This window comes from Anoplopoma fimbria, chromosome 6 (assembly GCF_027596085.1).
Source record: "Anoplopoma fimbria isolate UVic2021 breed Golden Eagle Sablefish chromosome 6, Afim_UVic_2022, whole genome shotgun sequence".
Taxonomy (NCBI): Eukaryota; Metazoa; Chordata; class Actinopteri; order Perciformes; family Anoplopomatidae; genus Anoplopoma; species Anoplopoma fimbria.
Window position 1 is genome coordinate 25,043,269 of NC_072454.1, and position 17,706 is coordinate 25,060,974.

The 17,706-nt window shown below is 37.2% G+C and overlaps 2 protein-coding genes across 6 annotated transcripts in view; one reads left to right on the forward strand and one right to left on the reverse strand.

The window, feature by feature from the left end:
• The first annotated feature begins 214 nt into the window (after nt 1-214).
• si:ch211-189a15.5 (uncharacterized) lies at nt 215-10,367 on the forward strand. 5 transcript variants are annotated; one of them, XM_054599629.1, is made up of 7 exons: nt 215-575; nt 985-1,094; nt 4,164-4,290; nt 4,485-4,607; nt 6,522-6,569; nt 7,966-8,530; nt 9,268-10,367. In XM_054599629.1, the coding sequence occupies exons 1-7, from the start codon at nt 237-239 to the stop codon at nt 9,774-9,776; spliced, it is 1,821 nt and encodes a 606-aa protein (XP_054455604.1). In that variant the 5' UTR covers nt 215-236; the 3' UTR covers nt 9,777-10,367. The 5 variants fall into 5 exon arrangements, with proteins under 5 accessions (XP_054455604.1, XP_054455606.1, XP_054455608.1 ...); XM_054599631.1 differs by having other exon boundaries at nt 9,322-10,367; XM_054599633.1 differs by having other exon boundaries at nt 9,300-9,400.
• Nucleotides 10,368-14,518: 4,151 nt separating this feature from the next.
• Nucleotides 14,519-17,706, reverse strand: part of tk2 (thymidine kinase 2) — a 7,879-nt gene continuing 4,691 nt past the window's right edge. The window contains exons 8-10 of the mRNA XM_054599634.1: nt 17,184-17,263; nt 15,523-15,603; nt 14,519-15,178 (exon numbers count right to left, since the gene is read on the reverse strand). Of these exons, the coding sequence (XP_054455609.1) occupies nt 15,092-15,178; nt 15,523-15,603; nt 17,184-17,263 (248 nt within the window). The 3' untranslated portion in view covers nt 14,519-15,091. The remainder of the gene's footprint in view (nt 15,179-15,522; nt 15,604-17,183; nt 17,264-17,706) is intronic.

The following is a 17,706-nucleotide window of genomic DNA, read 5'->3' on the forward strand; positions in this document are numbered from 1 at the left end:
AATGTGTTGTATACACATGACATCTGTTGCATTCTGTCCATCCTGGGAGAAGGATCACCTGCTGACACCAACATCTAAGCAGAGGCAGAGTTAAGAGACAGATATCGACCTTGCTGTTAAATGGTGAAAAAACACCTGTTTAAGAAAAACAGCTTTCACTTTCACTTCCTCAAGCGATTATTCAAGCGATACTTCCTCATTGTATGTTGTAGGCCTGTTCTGACGGTGTGGCAGTCATGAAGGACGGTAGCAGAACAGAAGAACAGGCGGAGGTTTCCCGACAAGAGGTTTATGAAGAGTATGTGAACTATTACCTCCAGTCGTGTCCAGAGGTTCGGCCGTGCTGCGACCCCTCTCTGCTGAAGAGGACTGCTCAGTATCTGCTGGGAGAGCCTGAGCCCACAGAGGCTTTCACAGTCTTCCCATTCCACCAGGCTGTGCGGCAGGACTGGGTACCACAGAGCACCGACGGGAGGACACACCTGAAAGCTCTCATTAAAGCCACCCAACTGCTGGAGACCATCTGTGTCAATCTGATCCTTCAACCCTGGAGGAAGGAGATCAAGACACTTAAGGTGGCTTTCTTCTTTTCTTTCTTTCGTTTGTCTTCAGCTACTGCCTTTCATGTAACTTGAATTAAATGAGCATTATTCAACATGTAAGAAGTGTATCGAATTAAATGATGTTATAGTTCATTTTGGGTGAACATAAACTGAAAACAAACTCAAACCTGCTTCAAATGAGTGCATCGCATTGAATTGGTCCACAGCTAGTGTCTCCATGGCAGGGTTTGTCCACCAGAGAGCATTGACAATTATAAATTTCAGCTATGAAAAGGTCCCACTCACTTCATATCTTGGTCCCAAATCTTTAATTATACAATTTTAAAGATCCTTAATAAACTACTGTTTCTTTATTTAGTTTAGTTAGTAATAAATAGATAAATAATATAAATGTATTTCTGTTTCTCTGTGTCTCTTTCAGACGTTTACAGGTCCATTTATTTACTGTCTCCTGCCGGTTCTCAGCAGTTCTACCATTCAGTCAGTCCTGGGCTCTGTTGGATACCTGCCCCATAGTGATAATCAACAAAGGTAGGCAATAAGGAAAATAATAACCAGAACAAGAGAGACAATAAATGATTGAGACATTAAGCAATAAGGTTGCTAGGGTGTCTCCATGCCAGGAGAAACATCCACCATACACACATCTAAACTGTGAATTAGGCCTGAACTTTCCTCAGGTGAGTTACACTTAAAATGTCTTGGCAAAGCATGTCACCTAAGAGATAATAAGTCTCATTTACAAGTATACATATGTTCATATGTTACATTTTTGTGAAAAATTAAGAGAGAAAATCAATTCAGTTCAATTGAAATGGCCTTTATTGGCATGGGAAACATATGTTTACTTTGCCAAAGCAAGTCTGAAATAAAAACAAAAAAATGTACATACAATAAGTAAAGATCTTCGAGAACAGTGGTTTCCAACTGGGGGATCCAAAAATCACAAAGGATGTGCCAGGATCTAGAACACATATACAACCTAAGACAAAGTAAGACAGGGACAAAAAACAAAGGGGTCATAAACAAATTGAGGAGAGTAACATAGGTTCATAGGTGTATGAGAGTGAGAAATGGAGGACCAGCGAATTGTATGTAGATGGATGTGTGTGTGTGTGTGTGTGTGTGTGTGTGTGTGTGTGTGTGTGTGTGTGTGTGTGTGTGTGTGTGTGTGTATATTTGCATTTGTATCTATCTTATGTGTGACTCGGTTAATGGGTGAGTGGGGGGTGTATATTGAGGTCAGGTAGTAATATTTGATATATTTAAATCTACACATAAATATATAATTTCTGCACATGTACACAACTATCCCTACCAATATACATATACATAAACAGAAGTACATCTATAAAAAAAAGGAGGCAAAGTAGTAGGAGGGAAGAGGAAAAAATTAACAAATGAATAAAAATAAATCAATTAAACAAGACAGAAGAAAGAAAAAGAAAAGAAAAAATATATACACATACATATCTACCTGCATTAACATATACACACATATATACAGGCAAATAAACATATATGTATACATACATACAGTATTGTTAAAGATTTATATATATATATATATATATATATATATATATATATATATACACACAATAAAAATAATAAAATAAGTTATTATAAATATCAATAAAAAAAGTAAATTAATTAATAGTTTCTGTAATAGATTGTTATTATGTATGTGTGTGTGTGTGTGTGTGTGTGTGTGTGTGTGTTTGACTTTGACTGACTGTAGAGAAAAAGTTAAATAACTTATAAATAATAATAATAACTGTAACGGGTGGTGTGTGGACCAAAGTGCAGTACGACCAGGAGACAGGGTAAAGTTCTGGAGCTTTATTCAAAGCGGAACAAACAGCAGACAGACAGACAGGAGATAACTCACGGGTTATATTCCACTGATCCGTCAGCAGAGCAGGCAGACAAAAACCAAAAGGAGCAAAGGCAAATCTCATGGTCGGGGACAGAAGGCTGAGTCGGAGAACGAACTGGCAGTGAGTGTGTGTGAGACTGAGGTGAGTAGTGCAGCAGAGTGAGCAGGTGAGAGTGATGGTGCTGATGAGGTGGGTGTGGCAGACAGGTGCACTGCATGAGGCTGATTAGGTGATGGGAGAGTGTGGTGAGAGAGAGAGGGCTGGGCTGTGAGCTGAGAGAAACAGACAGAGTGGGAAGAGTGAACAGGCGTGACTGTGACAAATAACAATAATAACACCTATATAGATAGTTACTAACATTAATAATAACAATGAGAATTGTCGAGAGGGTTGCGTGTATGTTTGTTGTATGTTCCTTGAATGCATGTTTGTAAGTGTCAGATGAGGAATATGAAGGGATCATGGTATATTTGTGATAGCAGATATGCGTGTGAGAATGATGGTGTGTATCTTTATTGTGGGTGGAGGACAGGCAAAAAGAGTTGATAAGTGAAATCTGTGTTTGGAAATTAAGAGTTAAGGGTATTGACAAATGGATTCCAAATTAAATCACAGTCTGCGGTTTGATTTTTTATTGAGGCAGATCATTTTTCCATTGATATGTATTCAATTAGTAGTTTTTTAAATAGTGTAAAACGGATTTTGTGTCATGATTTCCAGTTCATAAAGATAGTTTTCTTGGCGATGATAAGTGCTACGGATAATATTCTACTGGATGCGTTGTTTAGGTATGTTGGCTGTAGAGGGGTTCGAACCACCAACCTTGTGGTTACGGGACGAGTGCTCTACCTGGTGTGCCACAGCCGCCCTGCCATTCTCTACTTGCATGGTATTTCTCCTATCAATTACTCCGGTCACTCCTTCTGGATCAGAGGCGCTACTTGGCCTCCCATAATAGCATCCCAAAACACAATACAAATCACAGGCCTTCCAAGTGTTTGGTACATGGACTGTACTTGTACAGCGCTTTTCTAGTCCCACGACCACTCAAAGCACTTTAACACTACATGTCATCATTCACCCATTCACACCCATTCATACACTGATGGCAGGGGCTACCATGCGAGTTGCCACCCGCACATCAGGACTCTGACTAATCATTCATACACATTCACACACCGATGGTACAGCCTTCGGGAGCAACTTTGGGTTAAGTATCTTGCCCAAAGACACATCGACATAGACTGCAGGAGCCGGGGATTGAACCGCTGATCCTCTGATTGGAGGAAGACCCTGCTCTACCACGGAGCTACAGTCGGCCCTTTTTGCTACATTGGATCAGAACTTAAAGATCTCAGCAGATTCCCTTTTAAAGTCTCTCTACAACGCATTACGCAAAGCGGAAGAGCTACAAGCAGAAGACTAGTGTGGACACTTAGTGTAACAAAAGTTGTGCTTTAAATAAAAATGTAGTAATGTGGAAGCAACCTCCAGCAAAACATAGACTTCATATCCTTGTAAATGTTTTCTATCACAATTGATCTTAAATATACTCATCAAATTTGGAAACTGGGGTGTTTGGGGCTCATCTTGAAGCAAATTGGGAAAGCTACCAACATGTTGGATTCAAGCCAGGTTTTGTCATCTTTGAAAGTGGGATTTGGTACAATCTTCTCAACACTTTTTGTCTTGTTCTCTCTTACCGTTTGATGTATTTCAGTGAATACAGACTCAGTGAGGATGCTAACCCAGACAGGGCCATGCTGCTGGGGTTTGAACTGCTGCTGGCCAGGGTGGAATGTGACCACCTCCTGGAGATCTTTGAGAAGGATCAGCTGGGACCACAGGTAAGATCCCAAATCGTCCAACCATGTGAAATATTTGCCGTTTTATGACATAAGTTGAGTTTTAGAAAAGGAATGCAATTAAAAAAAACAGCCACATAGTAGACACAAACACCTACATGTAAATGAATGGCAGCCTTAGGACATGGTTCAGAGTAGGTCAATCTCATTTCATGTGTTGTAATCTTACACTGCAGGAGTTTCTGGAGTTTATACAGAGGAGAATGGGGCCTTCATATCCGGATGAACCTACAGAGAAAAAGACAACAATAGGGAAAAAAGAGGAGAACATGAAGTTGGAAGAGACATATAGAAAAGAGGTAGGGCAGAGTGCCGAAGTCTGGTTGACTGTGTTGAGAATGGGGACAAATAGAGAAAATATAGGGGTGACTGTGGCTCAGTGGACAGCAGGGTTGTCCGCCAATCAGATGATCCCCGGTTCAATCCCCCGCTCCAGTAGTCCATGTCGATGTGTCCTTGGGCAACACACTTAACCCCAAGTTGTATGAATGTTAGTTAGACTTAGAGTCCTGATGTGCAGTGTATGAATGGGTGTGAATGGGGATTGATATGTAATGTAAAGAGCGCTTTGAGTGGTCGGAAGACTAGAAAAGTGCTATACAAGTACAGTCCATTACTTTTACCATTACCATTTAAAGAAAGAAAGAAAGAAAGAAGCTGACAGAAAATGAGTGGGACCAGAGAACTATGAGAACTAGAATGGAGCAGCTTTTTTCCAATATCTAACTTGTCATGTCAACATAGCTGCACACAATGAGACAGCATTACATTTAACCTTTAATCCATTATGATTCAGGTTTACAATTTCAAATTGGATAACATTTTCAAATTATTTCCCAAATTTTCCAAACTAGTTGAACAAAATAAAGGAATACAATCAAAACAAATGATATTTAATGGTGCTTTAAGTAAAATTTTAAGTGGTTTTGAAAACAGCAGTCTCATTTAATAAATTCTTGATTGGTTGTTTTATCTTTGATTAGGATCTGTCTTTTAACTCTTATATAAAACAGATCTCAAGGACAGCCTTTTTTAATTTACGTAACATTTTGAAAATCAGGCAAATCCTGTCTCAAAGCGATGCAGAAAAACTAGTTCATGCATTTGTTTCCTCTAGACTAGATTACTGTAACTCCTTATTATCAGGCTGCTCTAATAGGTCTCTTAGATCTCTACAGTTGATCCAGAATGCTGCAGCACGTGTTCTAACAAAAACTAAGAAAAGAGATCATATTACTCCAGTATTAGCTTCTCTGCACTGGCTCCCTGTTAAATCAAGAATAGAATTTAAAATTCTTCTACTCGCCTACAAAGCTCTAACTGGCCAGGCACCGTCTTATCTTAAGGAACTTATAGTTCCATATTACCCAACTAGAAAGCTGCGCTCAATCAATGCAGGGTTACTTGTGGTTCCTAGAGTATGTAAAAGCAGGATGGGAGCCAGAGCCTTCGGTTATCAGGCTCCTCTTCTGTGGAACCAGGTTCCAGTTTCAGTCCGTGGGGCAGCGACACTCTTGACCCACTTTTAAGAGCAGGCTTAAGACCTTCCTTTTTGATAGCGCTTATAATTAGGGCTGGTTCAGGTTCGCCTTGGTCTGGACCAAGGCGAACCTGAACCAGCCCTAATATATGCTGCTATATTGTGTGTGTGTGTATCCTAGTAGTCCCCCGGCTGTCTAGGCATATAGCAGCATATAGCAGATATGCTGCTATATGCCTAGACAGCCGGGGGACTACCTAGGATACACTGAGCTCCTCTCTCCTCTTCTCTCCCTCCATCTTTATGTATTAATCTCCTATTTATGCACATTACTGATTTTGCTTCTTCCCCGGAGTCCTTGTGCTTGCCACGCAGGTTCCCAGGAATCGGGGGGAATCAGTCCATATATTTGGACTGTCATCGTGCCACCTGCTGTGGCCTTACTAAACCCACTGCTACTACTACTATTATTATTAGTCACATTACTAATATTATTCCCTGTACTATTACGCTTATTGACTTTGCTTCTACCCTGGAGTCTTTGTGCTTTCTCGCCACGCAGGTTTCCATAAATCATGGCTGTACCTGGACTGTGGTCGCGCCTCCTGCTATGGCCCTGCTGACATCAACTGCTACTATCATTATTATTATTAGTCACATTACTATTACCTGTACCATTAAGCATTTTAGCTTTACTTCCACCCTGAAGCCCTTTTGCTTTCTCGCGTTGCAGGTTTCCATGAATCGTTGTGGTACCTGGACCGTAGTCGTGCCTCCTGCTGTGAGCCGACTGACACCCACTGCTACTTCCATTATTATTATTAATCACATTACTATCCCTATTTCATAATTACAATTCTACTATAATAATTGCTGCTGTTATTATAAATAGTCTTAATTGTTTTTTCCTTCGTTACTCTGCTTACTACTCTTATTATATGAATCATTTATGTCATATACATTGAATGTGTTGTATCTCTGTTATGCTGTTCATTCTGTACACATGACATCTATTGCATTCTGTCCATCCTGGGAGAAGGATCCCTCCTCTGTCGTTCTCCCAGAGGTTTCTTCCTTTTTTCTCCCTGTTAAAGGGGTTTTTTAGGGGAGTTTTTCCTGTGAATGTGAGGGAAGGACAGAGGATGTGAGGGTCTAAGGACAGAGGATGTGAGGGAAGGACAGAGGATGTCGCATGTGTACAGATTGTAAAGCCCTCTGAGGCAAATTTGTAATTTGTGATTCTGGGCTATACAAAATAAACTGAATTGAATTGAATTGTTAAGCGGCGTGTCAGGCTACAAGATTTCAGGCCTACAGCTGTGATCAAAATTCAAATCAGACCATCATAGGGTTTTATGTAGTCAAAAGAGGTCAACCTATAATGGATTTTAAAAGGACAATATAATAATGATAACTATAGCTATACCCCTCCCTTGCAAAAATGTTTTATCTGAATGAACAATCTCTTACTATATTGCAGACTGTACAAACTGGATAACTGTTGACCTGAACATTAAGTCATAGTAATGATACCTAAATAAATAAATCTGCATCACTGAACATTACATTACAAATAATAAGTTGTCCTATCTAAATAAATAGCTAATATAAATCTAAAACAGACCATTACAAAAAATGTATTTATTTTTTGTCTACACGTGATATAGAACACTATAAGCATGTTTTCGAGTGTTCTCTAGCTCCACATAGTGGATACAGAAACTGGTGGAATATTTACAATACAATTTCCAGGGTCACCCTCCACGCAGGAAAAAAATGTCTAACTTGTGGGTGCGGTGTACGATGGTCGTAGACCTTCTTGGCTGCGTAACATGGCGTCCCGCCAGTACCACCGACGTGCACAGAGTGCGAGGGCCCGATCAACGCTGCTTGCAGCTTTAATTATTACAGTTGTTATTGTTATAGTGTTATTAATAGTATATAATAATACGCAAACATGATTATTTATATTATTATTACATACTTTATGATATTGGCTCACTTATTTATTTATGCATTTCCTTTTGCTTGCTTTAACATAGCTACGACACACACGCTCACACATTTTAAAAATGGGCAAATGTAAAATGCATAGCAACATACATCAAAGACTGAAGAACCTGGATAACAAAGCAGCTTCAACCTGTACTGAACTCAGCTTTGTTTTATTTTTCCAGGTACCTCTGTATTTGGACACCAGGCTTCCAGTTAAACCCAAGCCCAAGCCTAGACGCTGCCATCTCATCGGCTTAGACCAGTCCATTATGGAGATGCAGATGACCTACCCCGACCTTGCCTTCAGGGGCCGTCCTCTGCTACCAGGCAAACCTCAACGAGGAAAGAGCAGCAGTAAAGATGTTCACACTACCAGCATCAATGATAACAGTGGTGACAGTCAAGCTGCTGAGGTCCCCAAAATAGAGTGTATTAAAGGCACCAAAGCTGCTGCTGCAACTATACGCAGTAAATATGATGGCAGCAAAGCTGATAAAGTTTTTGGTGATGATTGCAGAGACAGTGGTTGTAATGACAGGAACAGTGGTGGGCCCCTCCCAGAAAACACCAATAGCAGCCACATCAGTAACACTGATGGAAGCAGAGATTATGCATTCAGGGACCCTCAGGGCAATTCCCTGCACATCACACTGAGAGCTGCTTTCAGAGCAGAGGAGAGCCTGAAACCTGGAGAGGCTCAGCCCACATCAGAGCCTCCTGCCTTGACACAGCATCAGACGGTAGCAGGTAACAGACTCACACATGCATTCACACCTAATGTATGATAATCAAAACATTATCTACACATCTAAAGTATAACATTTTAGGCAACATCAAATACAGTACCAGTCAAAAGTTTGGACACACCTTCTCATTCAATGGTTTTTCTTTATTTAAAAAATAAATAAAAATCTACATTGTAGATTAATATTGAAGACATCCAAACTATGAAGGAACACATATGGAATTATGTGGTAAACAAACAAATGCTCAACAAACCAGAATATGTTTTATATTTTAGATTCTTCAAAGTAGTTGAATGAGAAGGTGTGTCCAAACTGTTGACTGGTACTGTATATTGTTCACTGAATACCAGAAAAAGCTGAATCTCAAATTCCTATCTTATGAATGAGGAGTCTATTTCTATAGAAGTGGGCTAAACTACTCCTATCACAGTTTACATTATCTAATAATAATGTTACCGTTTTTGGATAAAACAAAAGAGAACCAGATATATTCAAAGGATAGCTACCACAATATAAACTGAATGGCAAAATGTCAGTCTATTATCATATTGACCACCCCTAATTTTCATTATGTTGAAATACTATTGACTCTTTTCTAAAAAGAATTGTCTCCCTCTATGTACTTTGTGTGAACGAGATGCGTTTCATTTGTAGATTAATTTTGCTTTGGAAAACTAAGGATTTGTTACTTGCTGTACTGTCACCTGCAGTATGAATATGAAACTATGATTTTTACAGACCTACAAAATAAGAGACTGACCAACCCAAAGCTTCCCTCTATGAGCTCCACAGATGAGGTGCAGGAGCAGAGAGAGCTGGCAGACAGCATGTACCAGCTCCATCTGCAAGACACCAAAAAGGAAGGGGAAAGAAAAGAAGAAAACAAGAAGGAAGAGAAAAACACAAATAATGAGAGGAGCAACACAGAGAGAGAGGCAAGCACAGAGGAAGAGGCAGAGGAGGAGAACCTCGGTAAGCCAGCGATGACAGCTCCTGCACTGGGCTGTGCTGCAAGTAGATGCACCAGATCGTCTCAGTCTGATCCTGCAGTGATGAAAGAGCAGAAGCAACATACTGTGTGTCACCACTCAACACTGGCCGTCAGTACAGTAGATTGCCAGAGCTGTATAGGAGGAGAAACTACAGAACAGCAGGAAATAGAGGATACTGCGATAGCAGAAACAGGCAGAGGAGTTGAGGAGCAGCTGACACAGAGCTTTGTTATAGTCGAGCTTCACAAGAAATAACTTGCTCTCAACATTAATTTACATGTATATGGAAATTATCAATCACAAAACTACTGTGCAAGCCAAGACCAATACAAGCTGTTATCAGTCTGTAAGCCAAGATTTAAAAGTGCAATAGTACAGATGTAAAGGAGCACAACAACATTTTCATGCACAATCCCAATTGTATGTTGCTCCATTAAAAATCTGGTCTACCTATACTCTCAGGATTTTTTCAGTGTTAAAGACCCATAATTTTGATATATTTAGTATGTCACTGAAAATTTGCAGTTGTAGATAAAAAAACAAAACAGCATCTTATTGCTCTTCTCATCGGACCATGTTTGAAAATGTAGGCATGTCTTACACCTGTCAGTCAATTCCAGAATAATAGTGGCAGGTTCCAGCTTAAATTTTGATTGAGGAGTAACCCTTATTTGATGCAGATTTTGCCTTTAAACACTTTTAAACAATTAAGAAAGCTGATGGAGCAGATCAGAAGCCTTGTGTTTTACAGGATAACACTTCACTTCCAGGTTATGTCCAACAGAGTTTGCTGTGCTCTAAGTTTTTATTTTCAAGGAGTAAAGATGTTTCCTCTAAAAAAAAAAAGACAATTCCTTTCACCTCTTCAACACATTGACCTTTATGTCCTCACATGCTGTCAAACTTTTTTTTGTGCTTAGAACTCTGACCTTATTTGCAAATTAATTGACAGCTCAGATGTGTGCCTGATCTGTTTTGTTGTTTATTAACATATTTTGACTCAATTAACCATCATGCAATCATAAATTAAAGGCTGAAAATGAAGGTGAACTTTAAGTGTAACATTGACAACGCTTTCATAATTTGACACCTCAAGGTGATTCAATCCACTGAGGAACAGTTGGGTGATACTTATATACGCAGAATATTGGGAATTGAGCCTGGATATTGTCTCGATTCAATTCAATGTATTTAGTATGGCCCAAAATCACAATTCACAGCCCTCAGATGGCTTTACAATCTGTACAGCATGGGACATCCTGTCCCAGAAACCTAGCATCGGTACAGGAAAAACTCCCCCAACAAAAGCCTTTAACACAGAGAAAAAAAAAGAAGAAACCTTAGGGAGAGCACCAGAAGAGGGATCCTTCTCCCAGGATGGACAGAAGTTCAATAGATGTCATGTGTACAGAATGAACAGCATAACAAAGATACAACACATTCAATGCATATGATATATATTGCTCTTATAATGAGAGTAGTAAGCAGAATAGTGGTGGAAAAATTACGACTACTAATAATAACAGCAGCTGTGGATATAATAGATTAATAAAAAAATTAATGATAGCAGTAATAGAATTGTGACTTATAAAAATAACAATAGTAGCAGGGCCATGGCAGCGGGCACGACCACGGTCCAGGTGTAACCAACATACATGGAAACCTGCGAGGTGAGAAAGCACGAAGACTCCGGGTAGGAAGCAAAATTAGTAATGTGCATTAACGGGACATGAATATAAACAGTCTGAGAGAAAGAAGAAGTAATTGAAAGGGACAAGAGTCAGCAACTTAAATGTTCTGAAAACCTTTCTTTCTTAATAAATATCTTAGTATGAGCAATGGTGCACATGAACACAAATGTACAAATGGTATTTCACTTGAGAGATTTCTGTATTTGTGTTCTTGTTCCTTGCTTTGCTCACTAGATTGAAGTGTGTGGCACTTAGCTTAAAAATGGGGATTTCTCATTCTTCCATGCCCCATCACAGCTGAGCAACATTTGAAGTAGAATCTTATAACAGTTTTGTAGAAGTTTGCTTATGTTGCCAGTACTGTCAATCAGCAAACTACACCCACATAGTCCTCATGAAGCAGATTGGTGGAGGTTTTGAGTGTTATAAATATGAACTAAGGATGTTTCTGTGATTAACTGTAGATGTTTATTTAGTCATGAAAATGTACTGTTATAAATAAATATTGAATATTTGAAATCAAGTTTTATGAGGTTTAAGATCTCCGCTGGTACACTCTAAAGAAGGAAATCCTACATGCAATACTGAGATCTAACATCACAGGTTTCTTTTTAATCTAGTAACAGTTTTGTCCGTTCATAATCTTCCCGCAGGCCAAAGCTGAAATTTCATTAAACCAACCGATGAGTCCAAGGGAATTAGTAAATTAGTTTGGGAAAATATTAAATTAAAAAGGAGGGTAAATCAGTTCAAATTTGGGTAATAAATAAATAATTAAAAGTCATAGAAGATAAAGAACAAATTGCTCCAATATTTAATTTATCTTTGTTGTTTCAGTAAAGGTTTCGGTCAAGAATTTTGATGTAAGATCAAGAGTTCTTAAACCTCAGAATAACTTTTTCCCTGTTTTCACAATTGAAAATATCTCAGAATTTTGTGAAAGTACTTGATTGACTTAAAGGGTCAAATTCTAGTCTTTGATATTGATGCACGATTTGTTAAAATTATAATTTATATATATTACAAAAGCCTTTTAACAATCTGATACATCTAGCAATAACACCTTGGATGTTCCTCCTTCCTGGAAGGCTGCAGTGGTGACACATCTTTAAATCAGGTGAAAGACCGATCTAATGAAGTCATAGACACATAAGTATCTTCCAAATAACCTTCTAAAATTTCAGAAAACTTTGTTTGTGATCGGTTAGTCTCTCATTTGAATGAAGGTAAAGTTACTCTACACCCAATGCAATTTGTTTTCCTAAGCATCATTTGACACAAACAGCAAATTGCCTTTTTATAACAAATCAAACGGTAAAGGTGGTGTTGTTGAAACTGTGTTTTTAGATTTTAAGATGACATTTGACAGTTTTCATAATGTTTTACTTTCACTGGTCTCTAAATGAAATATATTAGATCTAAAGAGGATGCGGCAGCCAAAGTGACAGTTGCGATGAACAAAGTGTTGGATTAGCTAGTGAATCATGCTTGACCCTTAATGTAAGCAAAACAGTTTGAATGTATTTCAAAGCGAGGATCAATAATTTAGTTAATGATGACATTTTAGTTAATGATGAAGTCATCACATCTTTGACATATGCTAAATATCTTGGCATTACAAATGACACAAACTTTTCTCTTTTTAAGCCCTTTAAAAATAAAAATAAAATTTAATTTAATTTGAATAAAGTAAGAGTGTACTGAAAATCCCCATATCCTTTGTCATTTATCAGAAAATGTGAAGAGACGTTTTACTTCTCTTTGAATACATTTCATGTCTCTGCAAATAGCAAGCTGTTGGAAAGTACAGACCAAGATAAGCTGGCCTGAATTGCTGTTATCTTCTGAAGATGCGGTCATTGCACCAGTTCAAGAGAATGTGTAACTCACCCTCTCTCTGATCTCATTACTTGTCAGCCCCTCTCGGATCTCTTTGTGTCACTGTATAAATACTGTAAACTCCAGTGCTCATTTGCAGATTAACTCAGCTCATATATTTGACTGTGTTGTTAGGATTACAGAAAGACACAACTTCACATGTTGTGCTTTGTAAAAAACGAAATTGCTACTAAAAGAACATCAGGTACCAGTTGATTATGTCAGCTGCAAAGCTCCATCCATCTATTTTATTGCAAACAACAGTGACAGATGTGACTACCCTCAAGCTTTTGTACTCACTCTATGAACAACTCTTAACAGTATTAGACTTTTTTTTAAAAGCCAAGGGATAAGCCAATATGTAATATCCTGAAAAGAAATGTATTTCATCAATTTTGATAACTTATTATTTTTACTCTGATGAATGCCTGATGTTTAAAGTTATTTAAACATAAAGAGGAGGATGCCTGGCCTATCCTGGTAGTGGCAGTGCCATAGGGACTAGAGCCTCTTTTTTCAGGTGACTGGGTGCCTCAGTTCAGAAAAACAGCCTTTGGTCAACCTGCTTGCTCTGTTAAAGTAATAAAAATATTAGAGTTTAAAATCAGCCTATAGCATTGGCTAAAGTATGCAAAAGTGTCACCAACAATGACTGCCTTCTACAGTATATATTGTATTTGTATCATTCTAATTCTTTTTACTATCTCACTCAGATATTGTGTAGTGGATTGTTGTGTATATTTTTATCATGTGGTTGTTTTTTGTTTCTACCTGCCCAGGGACAACAGATGCAGATTAGCTTCTAGCTAAAACTGGTGCAATTAGTGTTAACTGGGCGTTGTCCCTGCAAAAATAAATATTAAAATAAAATGAAAATAATGAATGACAACAACCAGTTTGATTAATACTACCTGCCTAAAGTTGTTTTGTGTACTCATTACTTTTTGTGTACTTTAATTGAACACCACTTTCTTTATTAATATAAAATAACTAAGGCAATCCAACTCCTGGAATAATGATTGGTCAAGAGACAATCATTGTTCGTTTTTCTTAAATGTTTAGGAATTAAAAAAATGCACTTATAATTGAAAGGCATATTCTTTTATATATGGTCCTGAAAGTGGTTAAAGGCAAGTGTATTTTGAACAATGTTGGCCTGTATATTTAGTTGTACGAGTATTTGTCAGGGTTCATCTACGATCAATAATCAATTGCTACATTACCCCCCTGATATTTTATTCCAAATCCTTCAACTAACACATCTGACCAACACAAAAGAGCAGAATATGCCTAAAATCAAACAATTGGACTACAGAATATACTTAATGTGGCATGTAAAACAAAGAACAAAGTTTCCTTCATTCAAAGAAATTACAGAGCAACATTTCAAGCCTACATGGTATTCATCTTGAAATAAATCTATAAAAATCACAGTTTAAATAAAAATTTATTATTTTTAGCAGGTTGAATGGTGGTCGTTATTGACACATGTACCTGAGGTCCCCTTTTCAAGAATTGCAATCTGCATTGACCACATCCTGTGATCCGACTCATTGAGGTTTAGAACCCAAACACATCAAAGACAATATCTGGGTGACAGCTCAATGTAAGTTCTGAGGATACTGCTGAAGTGCATTACATTAGAGTGAAATAAAAAGAGAACGTATATATTGTTTTGTATAATCAGTTAAACCTCACCGTTCAAAGTGTAAGACTGAGGAGCTCTGACAAACACTTGAGTTTTTCAGATTCTGTTAAGGAACTCTAAAGTGTCTTAATGGAAAGCTGAGGCTCAGTTGATTATTTTACCTGGTCTGGAGTTAGTTCTTTTTCTGAAGCATTTCAACCCTGTAGATCTGAGAATAAATTTAACAAGAAGTTTTTTTAATTAAAAGTTACTTATTTGTCCCATGTAAAGACAAATTTATAAAAAATGATAATCCAAATCATAGAATTCTGTGTGTGTGTGTTTATGTATGTGTGTTACTGAATTTTTGGGTATCAGAAATAGCTTCCAGCTAAGATCTTGTCACGGTTTTCCTCGTACTGGTGCAGCATCTTTTGGAGGTCACCGTCAGCAGGAATTACCTACGCGCACACACACACACACACACACACACACACACACACACACACACACACACACACACACACACACACACACACACACACACACACACACACACACACACACACACACACACACACACACACACACACACGCAATAAAGAATTAAAGACCAGCAGGTGCGGCAGAAGACAAAGAAAACAAATGTTTCGATGGTCACTATCACAGCATGACATCAATAACAGGAGGGGTAAAGTGGTAACACATTTGGTCATAGCTTTGTCATAAAAGTCTCATTCATCTGTACGTACAATATCTACAACAGCCAAAGCAATGACCTGCCAGGATGCGATTTGTCACTCACCAGCACAGGAGCAGGAAGAGGGGAGGAGTTTTGCTTGACGAGCCAGTCCTCATACAGCTGGTGGATGGACTCAAGATACTCCTGGTGAACAGATGGCAGAATCAGCTCAGAATCAGAAAAGGTTTATTGCATTTCTGCTTAATGTTTGCACATACATGGAATTTGACTTGGTGAGTGGTGTGTCACAATAAGGACAGTACACTGAATAAGGACACAATTACAAATTCAAAATTTACAACAAACAAAAAAGCTAACATCACAACCAACAATAAACAAACAACAAAACAACCATCAAATAGACAAACTGAACGACCAACAAATAAACAAAACAACCAACAAACAAACCTACTACAACAACAACAACAACAAAGTGCATATCTTCTAATTCTAAACTTAAGATAGGTGTGGTATTTGTCTTTGCCAACAATCAAATCAACAAACAAACAACAACAAAAACAAAACAAAACAGCACACAAGCAAACCAAACAACAAATTAATAAACACAACTATATCCAACACAAACAAGCATATATACATATATATATATACATATATATATATATATACATATATATATATACTATATATATATATGTATATATAACATGTATCTATATATATATATACATATATATATATATATATACATATATATACATATATATATATATATATATACATATATATATATATATATATATATATATATATATATATATATATATATATATATATATATATATATATATATATATATGGGTACGGATATATATATATATATATATATATTTATATATATATATATATATATAAAATCGAAAAAGTTCATTTTTTTCGCATTAATGTACACTCAGCATATATATCTTGACAGAAAAAAACAGAAATGTAGAAATTTTTGCAAATTTATTAAAAAAGAAAAACTGAAATATCATATATATATATATATATATATATATATATACATATATATATATATATATATATATATATATATATATATATATATATATATATATATATATGCTTGTTTGTTGGATATAGTGTGTGTATATATACACATTTTCTATTAAAAACAAATTTTCTATTAAAAACAAATAGACACAGTCCTCCTGGGACTGAAGTAGCCTGTCACTGTCAACTTTGGTAAACTATTTTCACTATCAAATAAGGAACACTTCAAACATTACCATAAAACACTTTCCCAAAAGGCTACATGTTACAATAGGCTTTAAAATTGAAAAGCATCTATTTTGTAAATACAAAAAAGATAGAAAAAAAAAAATAGAACTTCTGTATTAGGTTTCATTAAAATTAGTTTAACCTCGACTATATGCCAATGTTAGCCAATTACTTTCTGGTTAAAGGTAGCGCACCTTTCACCAGAATGTCCAATATTTTCGAGATGATTACAGAAAGGTGGGAAGCAAATCCACGGAAGTTGTTTCTTTGATGTTAAAGATCTCATCTCTAGTGAAAGAGCTCTGGATATCACAGCAGAAAACTGTCAATTCATCAATTGACAATAAGAACAACACAAAACAAAAAGTGACCAGTTCACAAATGTTTATCTTCACACTCTTTAGAAAACAGGTATTTCCCTTTAGGTTGACAATTTTTCTGTTCTGTGCAGTGAAACCATATGTTTGAATTTATGTCCTCACCAATGGAATGACTTTCTCCTCCTCTCTGCTTCTCTGCTTTAACCTCTTATGGCAGGTCTGAGGAGATGTCTGCAGGTAGACTGGAGCCAGAGAAAAAACGTAATTGAATATGACGTGATTGTTGAATAACTTTAAATGAGACAGAGCGAGTATATCATGCTTTTATGACTGAATGTCGGGTAGCTTATTTTGTGGTACTGATGGGGGATGGCTAAAGTTCTTGAAAATTACTTTTATAATGATGACTTGTTCTGTGCAATTTCTGTGGAAGATTATCTGTTGTATGGTTTGCAGTGCCAAAAGACTTGCAAGATAGGATAGGATGCCTATAAGCACTCATCATTTCTTCATTTAAAATCAGGGTAGGCATGCAGACGCTGCCAATCTGCCAAAACATCTACAGTAGCTGTACCAACTTTAACTCAGACTCTGCATCTTATTCCTGCACAAACATTTTACACTATATGATGTCGGTCTAAAAATGATGGCAACATAAGAAACTAATCAAAATTATCGTTTAATA